A 25463-nucleotide genomic window follows, 5' to 3' on the forward strand; every position below is an offset into this window, starting at 1 on the left:
TTCTTCAGCTTGACACCAAACGTGGGTGCACTTAGGGGTAATGCTCGGGCATTTGGTGCAGCTATGTCAATATCGGACTCTTATCTCTTCAAAAATAACATCCCAATTGACTGCTAGCTTCTTCATCACTATATCACATAAAAATGCATTTTTTGCTCATTTTCATCTTTGTGCTTTGCACAAATGCATCAATACTGAAAACCTCAAAAGAGTAAATGATAGATATCTTACCATATATGCCTCATACAGAGTCTTCACCTCAATGCTCGACTGCTTGGCCTTCGTCACGTTCAAGATGTGAAGTTCCACATGGAATCCATCCTAGAAGGACCAATGAATATTATTCCCCCCCAATGTACATAGCCACATCTCTCTAATTGCTCAACTCTTCCTTTCTCCCACCCCACGTTGCTAGAATGTATGTGGTGTGTCAATTGCCTCTTGATCCCTTCCTTCTTGTACTAGATGGCAATCCTATCAAGTGAACTCTCTCCCTCAAACCATATAGAGTTTCTTCAACAACTTTCTTGACTCTTTTTCAACCATGTGCTTATGCTCCTTGAATTCGTCAAAACACTACAATTTCTTGGCTAATAATACCCTCGTACCACCTCTTCTTATTTGACATGTGCTTAGAAGCACCACTATCAATGTCAGAGTCGTTCTTAGGTGGAAACACAATTTCCGGTTAAATTACTAATTAAACTTGAAATTTCAAATAGCCATTTCTTAGAAATTGACAATCACACACATATAAGTCAAATTCCACACAAAGAATAGGTAAGAGGAAAAGAAAAAGAGAAGACTCCGGCACTTGATGGATGTGAATGAGGTACACCCCCCTACTTTGTTGATCCCAGGTAGATTTCCTTATTACAATGATGCTAGGCTTTAGTAACAATAGCGCAGAACCCAAGGATACCTAGAAGTCGTAAGCATGAATATATATAATCCGATGTATTACAATGACCTCCCCTAATAAAAGAAAATGGGAGATCAAAATTCAATTTGATAAAAATTGTAGAAAATAATAGAAAGTAACCGTTTGCAGCCCCCGGAGATAGCGGGGGCGAAGAATCTACTCATGCACACACAACTAATTAAACAAATAGGCCTAGAACAAATACAATCCTAGGTTTGATAGGCTCATAACTTGACCTAGACAACTCAGAATTGACCTATCTTTTAGACCTCGGCATGTTATAAATATTGTGCATGTGAGTGATCAAGGTATAATCCTATCACTCAAAAGATTATGGCTTCTCAAGATCACATTAGCCTTACGGTTAAACACGACGTGATCTTTATGTATCCTCATTAAGCCAAACCATCATTGCCCAACACACCAAGGCTCACCCCAAAAGCCATTTTGAAGGCATCATGAATAAACCATGCGTCTTGGAGACCCAACTAGTGTTAGGCAACCCTTGTGGATGTGGAAGCATCATCACTCTCTACAACATGTTGATAATTTAATATCAGGTGGGAGGTGATCCGATACGAAATAGCTACATGACTCGTAACTCCATTGATGTAATGGCCACCTCATGCACTAGCTCCCAACTTTGTCACCGAATGTGACTATCATGGATACTCAAGATCCATCACTGTATCTTTAGATGATGTACAGAGGATCATTGTCATGAGGACATGAATTTATGGGAATTTTGATTTGCGACTCTCATAATTTACGTGTGACTACCTTGGGCCTCTGGGGTATGGAAGTTTGGCCACGTGTGTGGGACTAAGGGAATTAAAATTCCTAGCGGGCCCTTGGAAATTGTGAATGTGTAAGCCAATTACTAGGTGATTAATTCCTAGGACCAGTGTGTGCAATAGAGGGGCAAAAGAGTGGTGCAATTAAAAATTGCTATTTTTTGCACATGACTCTAAAATTAGCATAGGACCCCTGTTTGGCATGAAGGAATCCAAAGGGCAAGCAGAAAAGTCGAAATTTGCTTTCAGGGCTGTTTTTTGGACCTCAAAAGAACAGGTAGAGGCAAGTCAGGTTGGGAAAGTGCTCCAGGGCTATTCTATCACATCGCCTTGCTGATCTTTGACTTACCAGGGCAGGCTGTGGGTTGCCAAGGCTGCCAGAAGCTAAAAAACGTTTTTGTGCCAAGAGCCTCCAAATCAGTTCGTTTTTCTGTTTTTAGGCTCCAAAAGTGGGGCGAATTTATTCCTGGCTGATTTCTGGCAGTTGCTGTTGATTTTGGGAGCCTTTCCAGGTGGGAAGATCTGTTTTGGATTCAGGGTTTTCCAGTTCAAACGACCCGATTTCTGTGGATTGTGGGTAAAGGAAGGCTGTTCTTTGCCTGCTTTTGTTGTTTCCAGACTGGTTGTTGGCTGGTTATTGCGTTTGATATTGATTCCAGGCAGAGGAAGGTTGATTCATGTTATTGGGCAGGGGCCAGGGCCGCTACGATTGGGATGAACTGTTTTGGAAGGGTTTTCTTGGTTTGTTGTGCCAGAGTTTGGCTGTCCTTGTCTTATTTGCAACTGTTTGGCCGTGCTTGGCTGGTTGGGCACTTTTGAATGCTGAAACACAGGCAAAGAAAAGGAAGCTCGATGATGTGGATAAGGAGTTCTTGGGCCGAATCAAGGCAATAATTTTGTCCATCGTTTCCGGAAAATCCCCCCTTCCCCCACTCAATCCTGGCAAGCGCACAGGGAGAGGAAGAGGCTCAGCATCATTGACAGCACACGGGCCGTTTGTACACACTCACTCTTGAGCTTTTGTTGCCCACGATTGTGGAGGAAGATATATGTGTTTTCCGCACATCTAGGTAGCCAAGACGTCTGTAGAGGTGTGGGCTATCATGAAGGATTTGTATGAAACGGACAATACATCTCGGATTCTGATGCTTCAACACCTACCGTACAACCTAGACATGAATGAGGGTGACAATCTTCATGACCATCTGACAAAAGTGAAGATGGTGAGGGACTAGCTCGCGGCAGTTGGTCAGAAGGTAGAGTCAAGGCAACTGGCACCGTTGACTTTACACAAGCTACCTAGAAGCTTTAAGAGTTTCGTGACTACGGTCACTGCAGGACGGAGAACCAAGCCTCTCACCTTCGAGGAGGCTCGGGAAAAGCTATTTACGCAATCAGACGAGAAGGCTCTTTGGCGAGGGACAAGCCCGGCAAGGGTAAGCTCAAAGACTCCAAGAACAAAAATAAGACCATGGATGCAGAGAAAAAGAGGCAGATGAAGTGCTTCTACTGTGAGAAGCTTGGTCATTCTGCTAAAGAGTGTGGCAAGAAGAAGGCGGACCTCAAGAAGGAGTCCAAGTCCAAGGAGGAGCCAAAGACCGAATCAGCAAATGTCACGACTGGCGCTCTCTTCATCATCACTGAGTACTGCTCTGCTTATGCAGTCAGTGAGGGAGAGGAAGGTTGGTATGTGGATAGTGGAGCTTCAAAGCACACGTCCAACAAGAAGGAATGGTTCAAAAACATGGAAGATAGGCATCCCGATTCCAAGGTCACTGTTGGGGATAACCGGTCATGCCCTGTGAACGGTGTCGGTAGTATTCCGTTCATTATGATTGTAGGAAATGAGGAGTTGATTTCCGGTGTACTGTATGTACCGAATTTGTGCAAGAACCTATTTTCAGTCAGTCAGATGGACAAGCACAATATGTCGGTATTATTCGACAACGGCAAGGTCACTGTCACATACAAGGCAAACGGATAGGTGGTGGCTCAAGGTGTCGAGGAGCATGGGCTATATCGGCTCAATGCTTTGGTGGTGCACGGGAGCCATGGAAGATCCAGATTATGGCACGAGTGGTTCGGTCACGTCAATTATGGCACTCTTTGTGAGATGCAGAAGACAAAGATGGTGGATGGGCTTCACCGACTGCAGGCAATGATCGTGTCTGCAGGGCTTGCGTGGAAGGCAAGCAACACAGGGACAAGTTTCCTTAGGAGGCCTCATCACGGGCCAAGAAGCCGCTCGAGTTGGTTCACGCCGACATCTAAGGCCCAATGTCGATAAATTCATTCGCAGGTTTATGGTACTCTCTCTTACTTGTTGATGATTTCAGTCGCATGACATGGGTATTCTGCCTCGCCAAGAAATCTCAGGCTTTCGAGAAATTGAAAGTCTGGAAGGCCCAAGTAGAGAAGGAGAGCGGGGAGGTAATCAAAGCCTTCCGCACCGACAGAGGGGGAGAGTTCACTTCTACCGAGTTCAATGGATTCTGCAAGAAGCAAGGGATTAAGAGACAGCTCACGACAGCTCGCACATCTGAGCAGAATGGAGTTATTGAGAGGAAGCACAGGACTGTCACAGAGACAGGGTTGACCATGTTGCGAGGAGGAATCTCTCGAAAGCCTACTGGGGTGAAGCTGTGAACACTGCCATTCACATCCTCAATAGAACCAAGACCAAGGCTGTTGATGGCAAGACTCCATACGAAGCTTATTATGGTAAGAAGCCCATCATTTCTCATCTGAGGGTTTTTGGCTCTAAAGCATTTGTGCATGTACACAAAGATGAGCATACAAAGCTGGATCCCCATAGTCGGAGCTGTATCTTTGTGGGATATAGCGAAGAGTCCAAGGCCTACCGCCTATTCGACCCGGACAAGAAGAAGATCCTTCTAAGCAGGGATGTGATCTTTGAAGAGACTGAGCCCGAGCCTGTTGAGGAGGTTTCAGAACTTCTAGCATTACGCCCACCCAAAGTCACCATCCGCGAGGTAGAGCCGACCGAAGATCCCGAGGAGAAGGAGGAGGAGCATGCCATTCCAGAGCCAGCTCCCAAGTCAACTTCATCCAAAGTACCTCCATTTGAGAAGAAGCTATCTCAATGGTATTTGAAGACGTTAGTAGACTCACGGGTCACGGACATACCCGAGAGTAGTTTCGAAGTGCAGCGGTCTCAAAGAAACATGAAGATTCCCTCCGTGAACTTCGCTTTGGTAGCTCAACTTGCAGAGCCCGGTTCCTTCCAGGAAGCGAAGGATATACCAGAATGGCAGGAAGCCATGAAGGTTGAGATGGATGCCATTTTGAAAAATGACACTTGGGATTTAGTGCCCAAACCAACCATGCGGAAGGTCATCTGGACTAAATGGGCGTACAAGCTTAAGTTCAAGTCAGATGGGAGCTTGGACAAGTACAAAGCAAGATTGGTGGTGAAAGGCTATGCACAGTCAGAAGGACTTGACTTTGACAAGACCTTTGCCCCCACAGCTAGGATGGTGACTCTTCGGACAGTCATTGCCTTGGCTGCTCATCACAATTGGCCTATCTTTCAGATGGACGTCAAGTTTGCATTTTTGAATGGTAACCTGGAGGAGGAGGTATATGTGGCACAGCCACTAGGATTTCAGATTCCAGGATCCCCATCAAAAGTCTGCAAGCTGAAGAAGGCCTTATATAGGCTAAAACAGGCCCCAGAGCTTGGTACCAGCGGATAGATGTTTTCTTTCAGAAGATCGGGCTTCAGCGGAGTCCATTAGAAGCAAATCTCTATCTTGACACAGAGGGGGATTTGCGGCTGGTATTGATTCTATATGTGGATGACCTCATCATTACTAGGGATCGTACGAAGAAGATTGCTCAGGTCAAGAGACTTCTTATGGAGGATTTCGAGATGACTGACTTAGGCATACTTCACTACTTTCTTGGGAGTACAGGGCCGTGTCATGGCTGAGTAAGAAACAACCTAGTGTCGTCCTTTCATCTACAGAGACGGAGTACAGGGCTGCCTGTACAGCGGCATGTGAACCATTGTGGCTCGGGTGGATCTTGGAGGACATGAATGTGGCCCAAGAAGATGCGACTATAGTTATGTGAAACAACCAGAGTTGGATAGTGATCGCCAACAATTGCGTGTTTCACGCACGGACGAAGCACATCGAGGTCCACTACTACTTTGTTCGAGAACTCATTGACGAAGAAGTCATAGAGTTGATATACTGCCCAACCAACGACGACATCTCAGATGTCTTCACGAAGGTGCTTCCTAGGGAGCAAATGGAGAACCTCATTCGACGCATGGGGATCAGCCCACAGTTGTGACATTGAGAGGGGGTGTTAGAAGGTCACTGCCCCACCTATGAGCCCTCGATTTGAGGGGACAAGGGGGCAGGAGACCATAGGCAGTAGGGGAGATGAAAAGGGCAGAAGACCTACCTGTCAAGCAACCCGCGCAGCAGCATGAAGATGGCGCGATATCCTAGGCGCTCCTAGACCTGCGCACGGGCAGAGTTGGCAGCTGCAACAGCAGCCCTTATATAGGGCTGGCCTAAGCTGGCCTGACCAGCCAGCAAAGGCCGACCAATCAGGTCGGTTGGTGGGCTGGCAGGTCGGTGCCTTGGGCAAGGAGCCAACTCCCTGGTCGGCCAAAATGAGGGGGCCTAGCCCCTCCTATAAAAAGCCCCCCTTCCCCCCCTTATTCCTCATCACTTGCACTTACAGCCTTGCACACAGGCAAGCGCATAGGGAGAGGAAGAGGCTCAGCATCATTGACAACGCACGGGCTGTTTGTACACGCTCACTCTTGAGCTTTTGTTGCCCATGTTTGTGGAGGAAGATATCTAAGTTTCATCCTATCTCTCTTTCAGTTTTCTGAGTGTTGTATGAGCTAGAGAGGAAGTGAGGTGTGATTGATTCTATCCTAGCAGGTAACATGATTATGCCAAATATGCAAAATTCAAGAGCTGGTATGAATAATAAAACTGCCTCATGGTGTTGGTGCTGGAGATAGTGAGTGCTGCTGTTCCTTTTGCTCAGACACCTGCATATGATAATTTGGCACCGAAGGAGAAAGTGAAAGACTATAAAGAAGCTGGAGCTGCGGTCAAATGCAAGACATTTAGTGGTACTCAGGATAAGCTTAAAAATATGTATACATAGTTGGTTGATCTGTTGGCGGCATGGTTGGTTGTCTTTTCAGATTTGGTTGGTTTGTTAGCATTATTGACTATGGTTTAGATTTGGTTTTTATCTTTGCTATTTTCTTTTTCTTTTGTTGTTGTTTTTGTTTGCAGGCAACCGTGGACATTTGCCTTCTTTCAAGAGAGGGGTATGTCACGAGGACGTGAATTTATGGGAATTTTGATTTGCGGCTCCCGTAATTTACGTGTGACTGCCTTGGGCCTCTGGGGCGTGGAAGTCTGGCCACGTGTGCGGGACTTGGGGAATTAAAATTCCTAGCGGACCTTGGAAATTGTGAATGCGCAGGCCAATTACTGCGGCAATTAATTCCTAGGACTAGTGTGTGCAACAGAGGGGCAAAAGAGTGGTGCAATTGAAAATTGCTATTTTTGACACGTGACTCTAAAATCAGCACAAGATACCTATTTGGCATGCAGGAGGCCAAAAAGCAAGCAGAAAAGTCAAAATTTTCTTTCAAGACTGCTTTTTGGACCTCATAAGAACAGGTAGAGGCAAGTCACAGGCTGGGAAAGTGCTCCCAGGTTATTTTATCACATAGCCTTTCTGATTTTTGACTACCATGGCTGTTTGTGGATTGCCAGGGCTCCCAAAAGCTCAAAAACGTTTTTGTGCCAAGAGCCTCTAGATTAGTTCGTTTTTGCTGTTTCTGGGCTTTATAAGTGGGGCGAATTTATTCATGGCTGATTTCTGGTAGTTGCTGTTGATTTCGGGAGCTTTTCCAAGTGGGACGACCTGTTTTGGAGCTGCCCTTGGGCTGTGCCAGGGCTGAATTATATGTTCTTTGCTGGATTCATGGTTTTCCAGTTCAAACTCTCATGCGGATTTTGGGTAGAGGAAGATTGGTCTTTGCTTGCTTTTGCCATTTCCATTTTGTTGTTGGCTGGTTATTGCGTTTGATATTGATTCCACACAGAGGAAGGTTGATTCATGCGGTTGGGCAGTGGCCAGGGTGGCTACAGATTGGGATGTAATGTTTTGAAAGGGTTTTCTTGGTTTGTTGTGCCAGAGTTTGATTGTCCTTGTTGTTTCTACAACTATTTAGCCGTGCTTGGCTGGTTGGGCACTTGGTTGTGTAGGTGCAGAGGACAAAGAGAGAGTTTATGCCTTTGGGATCTGTTGCACGCTTGGTTGGAAGGAAGGATGCATAATTGCCTAGTGATTGGATGCATATTCGCCATATAAAGTTGAGCAAGAATTGAAGGGTGTGCAGGATATTGGAAGTGTGTGGGCAGTGGTTTGCCTGTGGTGGAGCTTTTAGGAGGCCTTGTAATCAGCCTCTTGGCTTTATATGAATATTAAAGAAATACCACAAGGGGTGCACCAGTGCTTCGGGCCAATCAGTGTCTTTGTTTCTAAGTAGGAGCGCTCTAGCTCCCTGTGATTTAATCTGTGGTGATCAATAATTTGATTATTTACTGTGTATGCTGTAGTTAAAGTGGATTCTACCACCCGTTGATTAGTGAAGGCTGGTTTCAACCATACTGAAGACGGCAAAAGTAAACCATACTGAACTGAAGATGACTGATCATTTGAAGGTTATAGAGTCACATTGAAGGTGACATTGACACATTGAAGGTATCATAGGCTATACTAAAGATACCACTGTAAATAATGTGGCCATGATGAAGGTGACGTGAGCTATGCACAAGATAGCATACATTGATGATCGACCATGATAAGAGCCTTGAATGGTGAGTAACCATGCACACATGATTTCTAGAAGATAATCGGCTAGAGTGTGAAGTCCTGTCATAAGAATACGCAAAGAAAACTCACATGTGTGATTTGTAAACATATGATCATAAAAAAAGTAAAATAAAATACAATATCCAATAATCATCCATAAATGTACTCAAGGAAAAATATAGGTTTGTTACAATCAACATACCAATCATCCTTCTGTTCAATCACTAAGTAGGTGGAGCAATGTTCAATGATCATAACAACTCCTCAATCGCTTTCTTCTTTCTTCTTCTTATTCGTCTTTGTCTTCTTCTTCTTCTTCTTCTTCTTATGCTCCACTTTCTTTGTGCAGTCGTTGTCATATAGTAGAAACACTTCTTGTTCTTCTTGTCTCCATTGTCATGTTACTTCTCGCCCTTTGAGTCTTTGTTCCCCTTGGGCTTGCCTTTACCGTATGTGCCCTTGCCTTGTCCTTCACCTTCTCTGCCATAATGCTTCTCTCAAAATACCTCTTTATAGAAAAAAAAGAGAGACTTGGGGCTGTGATGGATGTCACAAACCCTCTGAAACTCCTAGGAAAACATGCCCAAGATGAGCATGGCAAATTCACTTGCATCCACTTCGTGACCAACTATCACTAGCTAGTCACTCACACCCTTCGACTTGCTAGTTTGGCGTTGGTGGTGCCACAATTATGCAGATTTAATTAGTATTGCCATGGCTATAAGATGAATTGTATTATTGACATTATGATTATCGGGACGGCCTTGTTGAGGCTTAGATCTCGATTTGGGATTTTGATGGGGCCCTCAAGCCTTGATGGGGACCGAGTGGTACGAATGGTACTAACAAACAATGTATATTGAGCAATATTTATCCATAAGAATATCTATTCACCTGTTTAGTGTGGGCAAGGGAAAAGGGTGCATTAGGATGCATGAAATGGTAGGTTCTCAAACTCTTGGTATGTTCAAATGGGATGATGATCCTTGAGTGATCTCAAGGGGCATTAATGAAGGGGTAACCCTTGATGTGCATTTTTCTCTCCCACATGGCATTCATGGGTATCTTTCTTTCCTACCTTGCATCTAGGTCGGCTACAAATAAATTCTCTCCGAAGGGCACTCTTCTCCCATTAGAGGACCAATACTATGCCAATTTCTACATCATTGCACACATGAGCACGCATTGAAGCTTTTCGTTCATAATAGCTAGTATCAAAGTGGTACGACTCCGTCCTCTGTCTCGGGGAACGGTAAGATTCATTTTTGTTTCTATGCTTTCCCTTGGTGCGAAACCTCCAACTGGCTAAAAGGCATGTCTTAAACTGCTTGCTCCGCCCTTGCCCTCATGTAAATAGACTAAAGGGTTTCCTTGAATTCCTCCCAGAAAAATGGGTATTGGATGGTTCAGAGATTTTCAGCATAGAAATAGTAAAACATCAGCCTGGCATCTTGAAAAGGTTGTGGGTACAATAGCTCAGGTGAAGGGAATGAGGATAAACCCATAAAGAATCAGTCTAAGATGGGGTCCGGCGCAGATGAAAGGGAGTCATAGTCCCTAAGAGTTAAAGTCTACAAAAAACGACAAGTAGGAAGAATGCAACATAGGAGAGTTTTGAAGGGAAGGTGGAGAATGGGAACTTCAGGTTTCTATGTCATGCTGTTGATGACATAAATCTTAATGCACTATTAGTATTTCGTGGCAGAATTCATAGGTTTGATGTTTATGGCCAGATGCTCTTGAAGTTCAAATCACAATATTTCTTGAAATTTGTGGTGTGATTTCAAAAGTAAACTTGACTTTTATTTATGTCTTGCTTCTGTTTAGCTAGCTTATAACTTCACTTTGAAACATGGGCAATTGGCGCAGGTTTTATGAGTGGAAGAAGGATGGCACTAAGAAGCAGCCATATTACATTCACTTTAAGGATGACCGTCCTCTTGTGTTTGCTGCTTTGTTTGACCGATGGACAAATAGCGAAGGTATGCATTTGGTGATATGCTTTTCTTATGCCTGTGCACATGTGCATGCATGTACTCATGGTACACGTACATTTTGTGTGTGTGTATGTGCGTGCGTGATCTGAGGATCAGCTTTGGTCCATGAATCATAATGCCAAATGGTGGTGAAAAAGAATACAACAGCTTTGATCCTGCAAAGTTTCTCTACCTCAATAGGTTGTTCTATGCGGAGTGCCGCTTGCAGTTATTCCTTTTGGTCATCTCCTAGCACGCATACATGTTGCTCCTACTGTTTGTCATAGATGTTTGGCTCCAAGGGAATCCTTGCTCCACATTTTTTGGCTTTGCCCGGTGACTTGTGACTTTCTCTTTTTCCTTCAACAGCATCTCCGAGCCTGGTTCCCTAGTGCTTGCTTTGGCAAGCTTTTTTGGCTGTTCGGAGTCGGAGGCAAGAGTTTGATCTGTTTTTCACTTGGGTTCATTATTGAGGGCTTTGGACTTTGTGGCAAGACAACAATCATAGTCTTTGGAGATTCTACTTTTTCAAGTTTCACTACTTCTGGGTGTCACTCAGGGAATCTTTCTATGATTGCCTCTCTGTTTGTCAGATAGACTACTCTGTTTACTTGTCTTATACTGAAATCTTCTGACATTGTAATTGCATGTCCTCTCTTATGGGGCTGCTTCTTGTAATATAAGCATACATGGATTTCACCAAAAAAAAGTGTCTGTGATCTGAGGAGAGCAAGAGAGAAGCCATGGTGGATTCGTCTTGCAGGCGCTTCGGCCTCTCATCATCCTTCGACAAGCGTCTACGGCTATCACGACCTGCTTCCTAATGATCTTTGCACTACACGCAGCCTTTGTTTGAGGCTCTATCTCTAGTCGCGAGCATACCCGCCTGTATTCCCCTCCTGTGAGCTCTCTATTTCCCTCTGCTGCTGCCCAATGTGTGTGCATGTGTGCGTTTGTGTTTGTTGAGTTTGGGCTTTTTAAAAGTTTGTTTGTGTGCTGTTTTGAATTGCCTTCAATCCCTGGCTATTTACTCTATCCATAGCCTCAGGTTTTCCAAGTTGGATTCACCCTGATAGTACTGTTCGTACAGCATTTTATCTCACTGTTTTTCTGCAATTGTTTCCTGTCCATAGGCCTCTCTTTCTCTCTCTTTTAAGCCCTGCTTTCTTCTCTTCTTTCCTCTGTTCATAAAATGATGTTTGTCCAGCCCATTAGGTTGTTCTTATACTCTGGTTTTTGTCCTTTTGGCTGGGCCTTTTGTTGCCTCCAAAATGGATAGTGTTCAATCCAAGAGGGGCAAGCTCAAGTGAACATGCTTCTAGAAACGTTTCTTGTGACACTGCCGCAGACGTTCTGGCTTTTTGCCTTGCAAAAAGAACCTATGCTGATGTAGATCCCTGGGCTTGTTGCTGCAATCCTGCCCTCCACAACGCTCTCCAACAGGGTGCTGGTCTATAGGCTGAAGTGTGTTGGGGAATGCTCGGTTCTAAAACAAATGAATGTACCAAAAGACTCCAAGGGATGGCTTTATATAACCCCTGATTTGGCCGACCCAGTCTAGACAGACAAGCCGATCCAGACCTGACAGACTGGCCGACCAATCTGTCATCCACTCAGATTTAGACTTGGTCCACCCGGTCTGCTGCATCGCCCTTGCAGACAACCTGCCAACTCCTTCGTGAGCCGACACGGGTCTGGTCTTGCCTACAAATAGGCTCTTACTGTTCCTGTACAGTGTGCTGCTGCAGCCCGTGGCGGCTTCCACCTCTCCTTCCATACCTGCTGTTGTTGCATCCGACCACCAACTCCTGTTGCTGTTGCTACTGTGCTAGTCATAGCCTTCTAGACTTATCTTTGCAGTCTTGTTCTTTGCCACAGGTGCTACGCACCGATGCAGCCCATGTGAACCTGTTTTAACAGCCCTGGTACTTGCATACTCTTGATCGTGTAGTGGATCTCAATGCTGCACATGGGGCAGCCAAATTGCTGCCCACATGGGCAGCGTCACCCCTCCCCCCTACAGGTTGTTCTACCCATATGCATGGTGCTAGGATCTAACCCTAAACATAGTCCAAACATGATTAGCAAAGCCAAAATAAATATTACCAAGTGACTCACCTCCCAGCGCATCTCTTGTTACGCTCAAGTTGAGGCAACATGACCTTGGAAAGGTCAATCGACATTTTCCTTTAAAGGATTAATGTTTGTATTATATTTGTTTGGGCTTCACGTAAATGATCAAAGAGGAATTAAGGTCAAGGTCCTTGGTGAGGGTGACATGGCACAACACTAGGTGGATCTAAGGCTAAGGGGTCCAAATGCATTAAATGTGCCAAGGGGCAAATGATTTCAATGTTATCCCAAGAGAGGGGTAAATGATGCATTGAGGAGATGCCCTCAAATGTAGACATGTGGCATCCTAGATCCATCTAGGGAATTGGGGGGGCTTGGTGGAATCTGCAAGCTGGAGCTTTCACGTATGTGGACTATTCTAGAGTTTTTTTGGCGACCACCAAGGTTGGCTGGGAGGGAATTCTGTGTGGCTGCCTCGTGATGGACTGTTAAAACATTTAGGTGCGATGGCCTTAGCGCCATAATTAAGGAGCAAAAGCTTGAGCGACTTGGGCTCCCGTTGTGGGAAAAAATGAGTTGCGTTAGTTGCTGTTCAAGGGTGATCCCATAATGGTTATCCCGGAGCTTTTAGACAAGTGTAACATTAAGAGACTTTATTTTGAATTCGATACTAAACCATACGCTCAGAAAAGGGGCAATCGTATGTAAGTCACACGATGTTCAACTTTGAAGGGATAATACGAAAGCAAACATGGCATGAGGCTTAGTAGCGTCCCATTGAAAAGCAACTATTGGAAGGAGAGTTCATCCCAACTTTGAGAAGGAATTATCAGGGAGCATCTTACTTTACTTTTCTTGGATTTCCTATTTCCAGTTGATTTCTCGTTTTACACAGTTTAGTCTGTTTTTCACATATGCCTGAAAAGTAACAGTTTGTGAAGCAGTTTTCAGTTTACAACAAGACATTTAGTTAGTGGGATGGATGCTTGTGCAATTGTAAAGTTGTAGTTGTCTAGATTGCAGGCATTCCCTAGCATAGGGAAATTGTGACAGTTTGCATTTACAGTTTATATGTAGTGTGAGAAAAAAAAGAAAAAAAAAACCCATTTGACTTAAATGAAAGTTGAAGAAGAAGCTTCTAGGGTGGATCCCGTAGAATCGGGAGTCTGGCCGACCTAGCAGGTGTCGCGCCTAGCAGGCCATACACTATCTGGTAGAATTGCACTATTGGAGGATGCCTTGCAACAGATTTTAGCGCAACAGTTACAAGCAAATGTAGGGCAATCTGAGCTCAGAAAAATGGTTCATAGTTGGTCTGCTAGACCATCTCGTGAAGAGAAGGGTACTGCTCCAATGGAGCCTGAATCCAGTGTTCATACGGTCGAGCCTAGGAGGGCTAAGGTGCCTAATATTGCCAATTATAGCCCAGAAAAGTATTCTGGTCGGATGTCTGACCGTAGTTCCGATATCATAGAGACCTGGTTACACAAATGGGACGAGGCCTTCGCCATTTGTGAAATTAGGAATGATATGAAGAAAATCCGCAAGACCACCCATATGTTTAATGAGGCGGCGGATCGGTGGTGGATAAAACAGCAGAAAGATGGAGTGGCATCCACTATTTGGGAGGGGTTTAAAAAGGAATTTAGAAAACACTTCTTACCTCCTCACGAGGCATCCCGAGCTTGGGATCAGTATCGAAACCTTCGTCAGAGAAATTTATCAGTGGCGGAATACACTGATAAGTTTAGAGAAAGTGTAATAAAAGTTTATGAACCTCTACCTCAGTCAATCTAGGTAAAAGATTTTATCTTTGGACTGAATGATCGGATCAAAATGGAAGTTCGAGCTAAGTATGCGAACACGTTAGATGAAGCAATTGCCATAGCCCTAAACTATGAGGATGCAAAAGGGAACAGACCAAGTGGGTGTGTGCAGGTTGGGACTCGGTATGAGTACCCGAAGAAAACTGGGTTTAAGAAGAATTGGATTAGCCTTGAGTGCCTCACAGCCTAGTGGTCAAGCCAAGCAGGTGAAGCCAGTTGAGACTCCTAAACCAAGTACCACCATTGGAATGAAAAGAAAAGTAACACCAATGGCAGCCCGGGCTTGGTCGAAGTCTTCTTTGAACCCAGAGCAAAGAGAAAAAGAGGGGAGAAGTCTTGTGTTTTGGATGCCTTCAGCCTCATTAGTGGAAAGATTGTCCATGAAACGAGGATTGTCGGATGGCTGAGATGGTGATCTCAGAATGCGACGTGGAAATGGAGGGAAGTCCTAGAGCAGAATAGATGCAGATTCAGCTAGCGGGATCTTCTCAAAGGTCAGTACCTGTTTTGTTATGTGTGTCTATTGCTAAGCTAGTAACTAGTGCACCTGATAATGTCCTATCAAAGCCCGCAGCAACGGGGTATACAGCCTTTAATGATACGGAGTTAATTAAGATGAAGGGGCAAGTAGCCAATCATGACATCATTGTGTTGTTTGACTCAGCGTCAACGTACAATGTAATTAATTCCAAGCTTGTAAAGAGGCTGAAATTAAAGACTAGCCCATCTGACTATGCATATACAGTCAGAATGGTAGACGAAAGTTCAACTGAAGTATGGGACCAAAGGGTTACCCAGTTGGAACTTCGAATTCATGACTATACTGAGAAGCTTCATTTTGAAATGACAAAGCTTGCTCACGTTGACATAGCCCTAGGTAAGGCTTGGCATTCTAGGAAGAATCCAGCCATAGATTGGAAAAAGCACATTTATCAATTCAAGATGAATGATGTGCTATATGTCTTACGAGGTGAAAAAGATATACCTCAAGGACCGTTGGTTTCCCTAATGGAAGTTCGAAAAGCTCACAAAGAGTTTTTGTTTCTTTGTACAGCATCGGTAGAGCCGATTGATGGTTCTTCGGCTAGCACTGATGTTACCCAAAATGGAGACATGGCCAAGCTGGCTGATTAAATAGCAGAGGAGTTCTTTGATTGTTTTAGGGATGAGTTACCTTATATGAGTTACCTCTAGAGCGGAATGTTCCGCATAAGATTGAACTAATCCCGGGGGCAGAACCTGTATATAGATCTCCCTATAGGTTAAGTTTTACCGAAGAAGCAGAGGTACGAAGACAAATGGAAGAATACCTCAAGCTGGGGCAGTTTCAACCCAGTTTCTCACCTTTTGCTTTGCTAGTGATATTAAAAAAAAAGGAAGATGATACTGTATAGATTACAAAGCATTGAATAATATCACTATTAAGCACAGGTATCCGATGGCTCGGATCAATGATTTGCTAGATGCGTTACATGGGGCCGTAATTTTTAGTAAGGTAGATCTTAAATGTGGCTACCATCAAATCTGTATTAGAGCCGAGGATGTGCATAAAACCGCTTTTAGAAGCAGGTTTGGACATTATGAGTTTTTGGTAATGCCGTTTGGACTTACCAATGCTCCAGCTACATTCGTCATGCTGATGAACGATTTACTACGTCTGTATATTGGGAAGTTTGTAGTACATTTTATTGACGATATTCTTGTGTTCAGCTAAAGTATTGCTGAGCATCACGAACACTTGAAAATAGTGTTCAATACTTTGAGGAAAGCCAGTCTTTATGTAAATAAAAAGAAAGGTATACTGTGTATGGTAAGACTTGAAACAAAGAGGAGGATACATATAGTGAAATATTGACAAAGATCAAATCAAGTTTGCCCAACATCAAATGGGTGAATGATGATGAGCAGGATGATGCGACTCCAGGCCTGCTTCTATTTTGCACTATAGAGGTCATGCAATCCTTACACTGAAGTCAGAAGATATGCGGATCAAGTTACAAGCTGAAGGGCACCAAAGTATGGAAAGCAGAGGAGCTTACACAAAATCAACTCAAGATTAAGGCAACTGAATTAGCTAAAGTCAGGGCTGCCAGAAAGGATGGAAAATGGGCAGTTTACCATGAAGGGGTAGCACTAATCAGAGATTTTAAATCAAAACCAAAAGACTCTCAGTCTTAAACTGATGTATGGCTGTTTACTCTCTAGAATATCATGTAGGTACTCTAAATAATTGGGGTTGCTTTTTGCACTCCTTGGGAGCTGCCATGTGCCCTCCCTAAAGCAGATGTACTGGAGGGTTTCTTGCTGTCCCATAGACCTTTTGGTCTCCAGTGGACGTTAATAGAATTTCTTTCTTTCTTTCTTTCTATCAGAAGCTACTTGGGAATCCGTATACTAGTTACGGAGAGTGTTCCCAGACTTTATCATCGAGGACGCTGATGCCTGAAGAGGGAAGGAATGTTACGCTCAAGTTGAGGCAACATGACCTCGGAAGGGTCAGCGACATTTTTCTTTAAAGGATCAATGTTTGTATTATATTTGTTTGGGCTTCACGTAAATGATCAAAGAGGAATTAAGGTCAAGGTCCTTGGTAAGGGTGACATGGCACAAGACTAGGTGGATCTAAGGCTAAGGGGTCCAAATGCATGAAATGTGCCAAGGGGCAAATGATTTCAATGTTATCCCAAGAGAGGGGTAAATGATGCATTGAGGAGATGCCCTCAAATGTAGACATGTGGCATACTAGATCCATCTAGGGAATTGGGGCTTGGTGGAATCTGCAAGCTGGAGCTTTCATGTATGTGGACTATTTTGGAGTTTTTTTGACGACCACCAAGGTTGGCTGGGAGGAAATTCTGTGTGCGTGCCCCGTGATGGACTGTTAAAACTGACGATGTGAAACGAGTTAAAGATAGTGATCGTAATATCTCCCCTTGTCGAGCACATGGCTAGGAGCCTGCAGTATAGTATCTTGTGATCTGCCATGTAGACTAGACCTATCAGTGGTGCACTTAATGCCATCCCAATAACCTAGCCAGTCTTATTATCTTGCTTCCTAGAAAGCATCCTAGCTAAATATAGCCAAGTGGTCTCATGCTATCCTTCTAAGTCCTCGAGCTCCATGTAAGCCTACTTCCCTTACTCCCAAGGTCCCCTAACCTTGCTGGATTAAGTCCACTAATATGAGGATTAGCAACCAGGTACATAGCATCCTTCTCCTCTTAGAAGCGTTTACTCTTACACAAAATTGGGAAAGTTCTTCTGCAAAGTAATAATTGACTCTCAATTTGAATTTTCTTTAGACCTATCCTTCCAATTGATATTGAACCTTGATTTTCATATAGCCACTCGTAAACTGCAGTCCGTACAGCCCTACTTGATCAGCAGACTGTCGAGTTGCTCTCAACCTTGTTCATATGCCCACACTCAGAGGTCAATACACAAAGACTGTACGTTGCCTCCATATGCCAAAATCCATACGGCGTGAATTCCCGTGCGACATGAGCTCTATCTTTGACATGAATCCTTCGTCATGCTTTTTCCCCACGTGATGGTTTTCTCCAAGTACTTCTACAAGCAACTTTATCAAAAGCATGCAATTGATATTGAACCTTGATTTTCATATAGCCACTCGTAAACTGCAGTCCGTACAGCCCTACTTGATCAGCAGACTGTCGAGTTGCTCTCAACCTTGTTCATATGCCCACACTCAGAGGTCAATACACAAAGACTGTACGTTGCCTCCATATGCCAAAATCCATACGGCGTGAATTCCCGTGCGACATGAGCTCTATCTTTGACATGAAACTTCGTCATGCTTTTTCCCCACGTGATGGTTTTCTCCAAGTACTTCTACAAGCAACTTTATCAAAAGCATGCAAAGCTTGGGGAGGGCCACGTGGCATTTCCTCCAGATTTGCCCCCATTGCCCTCTTTAGTGGGGCAATTTTTAAAACCCAACTAAGGGCCCAACTTTTATGCTAAGGGTACTTTGCATCCTCGTTGGACCAATACCCAAATTCACCACCAAGGCACCAATCCCTAGGGGGAAACTTTGCACACCCACATCCCATGGCCTTGCCCACTCACCCACATGCAAGTTCAAACTCATGCTCTCATGACAGTTGAGTTGTATGTTTTCCAATTGGATGGCCTTTTGGAGACATATGCTCGAAGCATATACCTTCCAAGACCTAATTCATCTTGTCTGTTTTTCCATCAGATTGACGATGATTAGGTGGTTTTGAACTTTATACACAATTCTTGCTAGAATTGCTGAGAGAACTTTGGATCTCTCTCATTGACCATATCACAAGACAATCCATAGAGCCTGAACAACTGCTCAACAAACTAATGAGCCAGTTTTGGGACCCTTATAGTTATCTTTGTGGGGAAAAATATGGCTTTCTTCGTCAATCTATCCATCACTACTCAAACAACATGCTGGCCCTGCTAGGTTCATGCCAATTCCATAATGAAGTCCATGGAAATACTTTCCCATTTACTTCCGAGGAAGACTCGTGCTACGTTAATACAACAAACTTGGCTCCATATAGATAATGTCTACAAGTTTTCAGTGCATATATAACTACATATAATTCCTTCTCCTAAGTCGGCCACCCAACTTGGGTATCATGAAATTGGCCTCTTGCGAGCTAAAGGGCAGTAATCCATGACTAACTTGACATGCACATTAATCACAACCACAAATGCATCACTTTGAGCCACTTCCTTTAGAACCACAGAGAAGCAAACTTTTAGAACACTGAACTGGAAGGTAGAATGCCCCTGCTTAGAAACCAAACACAAGAGTCGCAAATTGGTCCCAAACGCTTTGGCGCCCCTTTCAGTATTTATTTATTTAACAAGGGCTCACCCTCGCACTTTGCTTCACCGGCAATTTCATTGTCAAAGCCAATTTCTGGCTTCATTATGCATCCAATCGCAAGCACACACTAGCACCCAAGTGCCAAGGCAAGGCTAAGGCATTTTTCAGTGTCTGTGTCCAACTGAAAAGTTGACAATGCATTCCACAAGGCATCCAACTAGCTAAGGGGTGTTTGGCAGTCCCACAAACCAAGGTCCAGCCTCTCAGGGCAATGCAATAACACACATCCCAAACTGCACAAGTGACGTCAAGGCAGGAAGAAATTCTTAACACTGCCCCTCTAGCACCAATTTAGGCACACCCTCTATATCTGAGTGTCTGTCCACAGCTTGAATCGCCAAGAGAACTTCGAACACAAAAGAGCAACAAGTGTCTCGAGGACGTGAATTGTAACGTAATTGAATTTACACGTGAATACCTTGGACCTTGGTGGCAATTTATTTTTAGAGATACCAGGCAAATTGTGCACCTGTTGGTGTATTATTTGTGCCTTGGGGTATTTTTTTGGTGACCCCAGAAGAGTGGTAAAAATCCATTTACTTTTTTAAAGCTCAAAATCTCCCAATTGTGTCTAGGAGCTAAAAACAGCCCAATTTATGTGCACCCATGGCCAAGTCAGGTCTGTTGCATGCAAGTAGACGTCCAGAGGTATCGTCAATCTGGTGTGTCCATGAGGCTGCCAGGAAGATTGCAAACTGATTTTTGCTGTCCCCAGGCTGTCCCCAGGCTGATCTTGGGCAGGTCTGTCCAGGGCGAGTTGATTCTGGAGGTTTGCAAGCTGTTCCGGAGCAATCTACGAGGGCGATTTTATCTAGAGCTGGATTTTACTGATTTCCAAGCAAAGGCACAAGGGCGATCTCACTTGGGGCTGAGTCCTACTGGTTCAGGTGCCAAGGAAGCATGACAATTTTAAAAGGAGTGGATTCTTGCTGATCCAGGGCCCAGGAAGCCGGACATTTTCATCTGGACCAGATTCCTGCTGGTTTCCGAGCCAAGAAGAAGGGGAATTGACTCTGGGGCTGTGCAGATGCTTTCGGAGTGAACCAGGCTAGGGCAAACTGATTCGTGGCAATTCCGGGCTGTTCTGAGGCTCCTTTAGGCTGGACGATTGCTTTTTGGGTCTCTCGGACCAATTGTGGGATATCTCAATACACAATCACCTTGCAAGCAGCCCCAGCCTGAAATCAGCCCAAAATCTCAACAACCAGCCTTCTATTGCCCATCAACAGACCAACCACAGCATCCACAGTCTGGTCTCTGTTAGCAATCAGAAAAAGACAGTCCAGCCAACAAAACCACAGCCGACTGTTGAGCCATGTTGCGCATTGCAATTCACTGGTTGTCATTGAAGGGGCATGGTAACAGCCAAGGGTTGAGTGCTGGCCTTGTTTGCCAGATTGATGCCGTAACAGCTTGGCAGGGCTGAGATTATTGGGTGCTTGAGAGATGGAGGTATTTGCCAGAAGGGTTATGCTTTGGTATTGGATGCCTATAAAGCCATGATTGGCCAAGAATTGTTGAGAATAGAGGTTATGTAGTGAATTGGATGCCCACAGGAAGAATTCAGTATGTTGTAATATCTTTTCAGTGAAATAAATAATAAAGAAATACTGCAAGGGGCGCCAGCTGATTTGGGGCCAATCGGTGTATTGTGTATTGAGCAGGAGGCTAAGTTGTGAATTTACCGCCCTTATTTTATTATAGGCCGGTTGCAACAAGCTTCGAAAAGGACAAATGGAATCCAAATGAAGGTCAGAATGACCGTACTCGCTGGCCATGGAAGAGGGACGAGCTCTAGCATCGCACCAATTCTCTGTCCAACCCCCCAGCAGTTCACGGATGACCCTCAGTCACGAGCGAATGAACGAACATCGAGCTCTAGCATCGCACCAATTCTCTGTCCAACCCCCTAGCAGTGCACGGATGACCCTCAGTCACGAGCGAATGAACGAACATCAGCAAATGAAATCGAATCAACTTCCATGAGCGTCAAACTAGCTGCTAGGTACTCTGTTTCAGGTTGGAACACCTCTAGGAGGCAGCAGATCCACCAAGCAAGGCCTAGCAGGAGAAGTTGGCAGCTTCGACGGAGAGAGAGATAGAACTGAGTGTGGACAAGATCACCCAGCAGGAGAGAGAGAGTGGAAAATGATCATAGGTAGGAGAGGGGGATCCGTACAACTACCAATGAGCGTTGGGGTGTGTGCAAATGAGCCGTTCAGCTAGCAATTAGCATCGAAATGTGTGCCAACAGATCTGTACAGCCAATCAATGTGCCTTGGATTCTATGCAAAGAAAACCATACAATCAGCAAAAGGAGTCTTGAGATGTGTGCAGCTTATCCGTACAGCCTGCAATTAGCCTCGGTTTGCATGTTTACGGCTTGGAGACAGCCAGCAAAAACGAGTTGCACAGCAGGTCCGTATCATCCGCACAGCCTTGGAACGTGTGCAATCAGATCTGTACAGTCCGTGCAGCAATTATGGCACCTCGGGATGCTTGCAAACAGCCGTACAGCCTCCAATTGCATGACGGATTAGCCGTACCAATGCTCACGAGAAACGAAGGAATTGCCGTACGATCATGTAACATCCTCCAAAGTCCAAGGTAGAGAGCAAAAACCGCACATGCCATCACATGCAAACACATGACTGCCTCCAAAGTCCAAGGTAGAGAGAGAAAACCACACATCCCATCACATGCAAACAAATGACTGCCACGTGGCTCATTAAAGCCTCTAACCACTCAATAAGGGGACACTTATGCCTTCCTTTGGGCCCAACTTTTGAGCCCTCTTTTCCTTGCCTTGGCCTAACCCTTGGGCCTAGTAGGTGCACCTAGGGATTGGACCCACTTCGAACATCAAATCTTAGGGGTTTATTTGCACATAGATCATGTCCTTGTGACATATCATCTAGCTTTTCACTCTCAAAAGCTATAGGTTGGTCCTCTTGGAATAAAGCTGCGTCTACCATGAAATCACTAGCATCAGCCTTTGCCATACATGTGCTTCCTTCACCTTAAAGTAGATACCTATTGGTGATTGTAACTTGTTCAAATTTTTGTAGTTTACACACATCCTCCAACTTTTTGTGCTTTAAAAGCACCAAAGCACCCCAGGAAATTTACTTTTCCTAATCTGCCCCAAGCGTAGTACTTCGACTACTGTCAGGTTATCTCATTCGCTTCCATCTGACTCATCTTGTAGGTGCCATGCTTATAGGCTGAGCCCCCGGAACGAACTCTTTCCAATGATCGACCGTCCTAACTGGTAGTAAACCATGCAGTAGCTTGGAAGAAAATACATCAGTAAATTCTGTTTAATTCAGCAAGTGCACGTGTTTCCCATGCATCTAATCTACATGATCTGTTCACATTATTAACCTCAGATGCAAAAGCACATAAAACACTTTTTTGTACACTTCATAATTAGAACTTGCCATCATATTTATTACTTCCCAAGCGTTTACAAGTGGGCAGAGTGGAACATCAAAATCACCCTGCAATACATATGGTACTCCCCCTATGACAAAAGTTAATCCATGACTCTACCAATTTGTTTGAACATTGAGTTTGTGCAACCATTCGTTCGCTAGAATTACATCCATCCTATCTAATTCATAAACATGAAATAGATCCTCTGAGTAACTCTGAAGCGTGAGGGGAATCTGCGTGCACGACGATCCCATATTTGTTTGCCCGTTGCCATGTTCACCTTGTAGACATGGTCACTTGCCTGCGTTGTGATTCCCAACTTCTGCTCAAGTTTAGCATTCAAGAAATTATTAGAACTCCCAAATTCAACCAAAATGTGCACTACCCTATCGGTGATCAGCATCTATATATATGTATGAGACCATTGGGTTTAGCGTCTAGACACATTCATGTTGAAGTTACAAGCATACTTGCAAGAACTTTGACCCAAAATTGTTGTATCAATGAAGGAACTAGCATCGTAGCCCCAAGCCTTGAAATTGGATTCAACCTGTTTGCTGCCAAAACAAAGAACTGACTTGACGATTTGCTGATCTCTGTTCCCAACCTTGAAGATGCTCCAAATTTCGATCCAGTTTTGGCTGCCTTTTATCAAGATCCAACACTTTTTCGACCAGCAAGGCTTTGAGGTAATTCAGCCCTGATCTATTTCGATTTTTGAGCCAAATGGCTGAATTCAGCATCCATGGAGCGCATGTTCGAGCAGGGGAGAGTTTGTTCCTCTAAGGAAGTGAGCCGGAAGAAGCACTCTCCTAGTCCATCACCACCCTGAAAGTGCCATAGCTCAAGGCAAAGGAGGAGTCTAAAGCTAAACACAGTCTGAGCCTCCACAAGCCTACTCCCACACTCCTCCTCACTGACGGAAACACAGACAGCACCATGGGACTCAACCGCGCAGCAAAGAAAAGCTCAAAAACCATCCCAACCCGAGCTAGTCCAAGAAAGAAGGCGGTGGTGAAGGGCAGCTCCCACACTCTCCACATGCATCGCAATCTACATCAAACTGTTTGTGTAGATTTGGAGCAAGGAGGATTGGCTCAATTGTTAACTTTTCTTTGAGAGTATTGAAAGCTGCCCTTTATCGTTCTCCCCACTTGAAGACTACGGATTTCTTGGTCAAATCATGTAATGGGGCTGGTATATCAACAAAATATCTGATGAAACATCTGTAGTAGGAGCAAAGCCTAAGAAAGCTATGTAGATCATGTACCAAGATTAGTTCTGGCCATTCTTGGATAACTCTTATCTTGGTGGGATCCATTTGAATCCCTTCCTTAGAGATGATGTGTCTGCGATAGTGAATCTTGTCAAGGAAGGGCAATTAATAAAAGCTTGTTGTTTCAAAGTTCTTGAAACACAATAGTGCTCGTTATGGTCTTCTTTCATCTTCGCAAAGGCCAATATAAAGTGTCTGTAGGGTCTAAATATCTGGTCCATCATGCCGTTGAAAGTGGCTGGTGCTTAGTTAATCCAAAAGGCGTCACTAAAAATTCATACGATCCAAAAGTGGTCCGAAAAGATGTCTTATGAATATCTTGAGGATAGATCCTTATTTGGTGGTACCCGCTTTTCAAATCAATGTGATCAAAGATTGTGGGCCCTTTTAGTCTATCCAATATATCACCTATGCGAGGGATTGAAAACCTGTTCTTGACTGTCATTTTGTTGAGGGCTCTATGATCCACACACATGCGATAGGAGTCGTCGTTCTTTTGAACTAGGAGCATGGGTGAACAAAAGGGTGAAAAATTGGGTCAGATGATCATTTTTTAAAGTAAATCCTATAAGGGGCCATAATTTCTTCGGTTCATGCTGCTCTCACACGATAAGGTGGCCGATTCGAGGGATCACTTCCTGGAATGAGCTCTATGACATGATCTTCAGGGTGCTCAGGAGGAAGTTCTCCTGTTAGAAAATCTAAGAAACAATCCTTGAAAGAATCTAGAAACTGAAATTTTTCTTTTTCTTGAGGACTCACTTCCACTTGAGGTTCACCGTCTCTCTCTCTCTCTCTATATATATATATATATATATATATGTATGTATGTATATATATATATGAAAACCAAGTACTTAGAAATGGCCGGTTTTATTGTATTGATTTAGCAATAGAAATATCAGATGCAATTGGAATTGTCTCACCTCTTCCTTTGGCCAAAATCTTGTGTTTCTTGTTCTTGTGCATGAAAATGAGAGGTCTTGCCTTTATGTCAATATGTACCTCCTTTTTGTGGAACCATGGCACACCCAAGATTGCATCATAATGCTCAAGGGTTGAAACATAAAGCTCCTCATGGTCCACATAATCCTCAATATGAATTTTGAGCTTTCCAATCAAGGGAGTGACTTTAACCGATTCCCCTCCAAAAATATGCTCTACATCTAGCAATTTTCAGTCTTAATTCCTAGCCTCAAAGCTAGGTCTTCTGAGATAAAAATTGTATGTAGCTTCTGGATCGAATAGAATCAAAGCATTCTTGTCCCTCGCCACCCTACGATACACAAAGTTCTCCTCCCAATATATCTGGGACTGCACCCACCAAAGGCTTGGGGGGTTCTTTGGGCATTTCCTGGTCCCTCAAACTCGAAGGATTTTTGGGGCAT

The 25463-nt window shown here is 44.1% G+C and overlaps 1 protein-coding gene across 3 annotated transcripts in view; it reads left to right on the forward strand.

Annotated features, from left to right (window-relative positions):
• The window catches only part of LOC147888193 (embryonic stem cell-specific 5-hydroxymethylcytosine-binding protein), a 109173-nt gene that overhangs the window by 42592 nt on the left and 41118 nt on the right, over positions 1–25463 (forward strand). For all 3 annotated transcript variants that reach the window (XM_087393514.1, XM_087393515.1, XM_087393516.1), the window contains one exon: positions 10471–10583. In XM_087393514.1, the coding sequence (XP_087249640.1) occupies positions 10471–10583 (113 nt within the window). The remainder of the gene's footprint in view (positions 1–10470; positions 10584–25463) is intronic.

This window comes from Dipteris shenzhenensis, chromosome 22, assembly GCF_047967505.1.
Source record: "Dipteris shenzhenensis isolate YYH24624 ecotype China chromosome 22, Dip_SZ_1.0, whole genome shotgun sequence".
In the NCBI taxonomy this organism is placed as follows: domain Eukaryota; kingdom Viridiplantae; phylum Streptophyta; class Polypodiopsida; order Gleicheniales; family Dipteridaceae; genus Dipteris; species Dipteris shenzhenensis.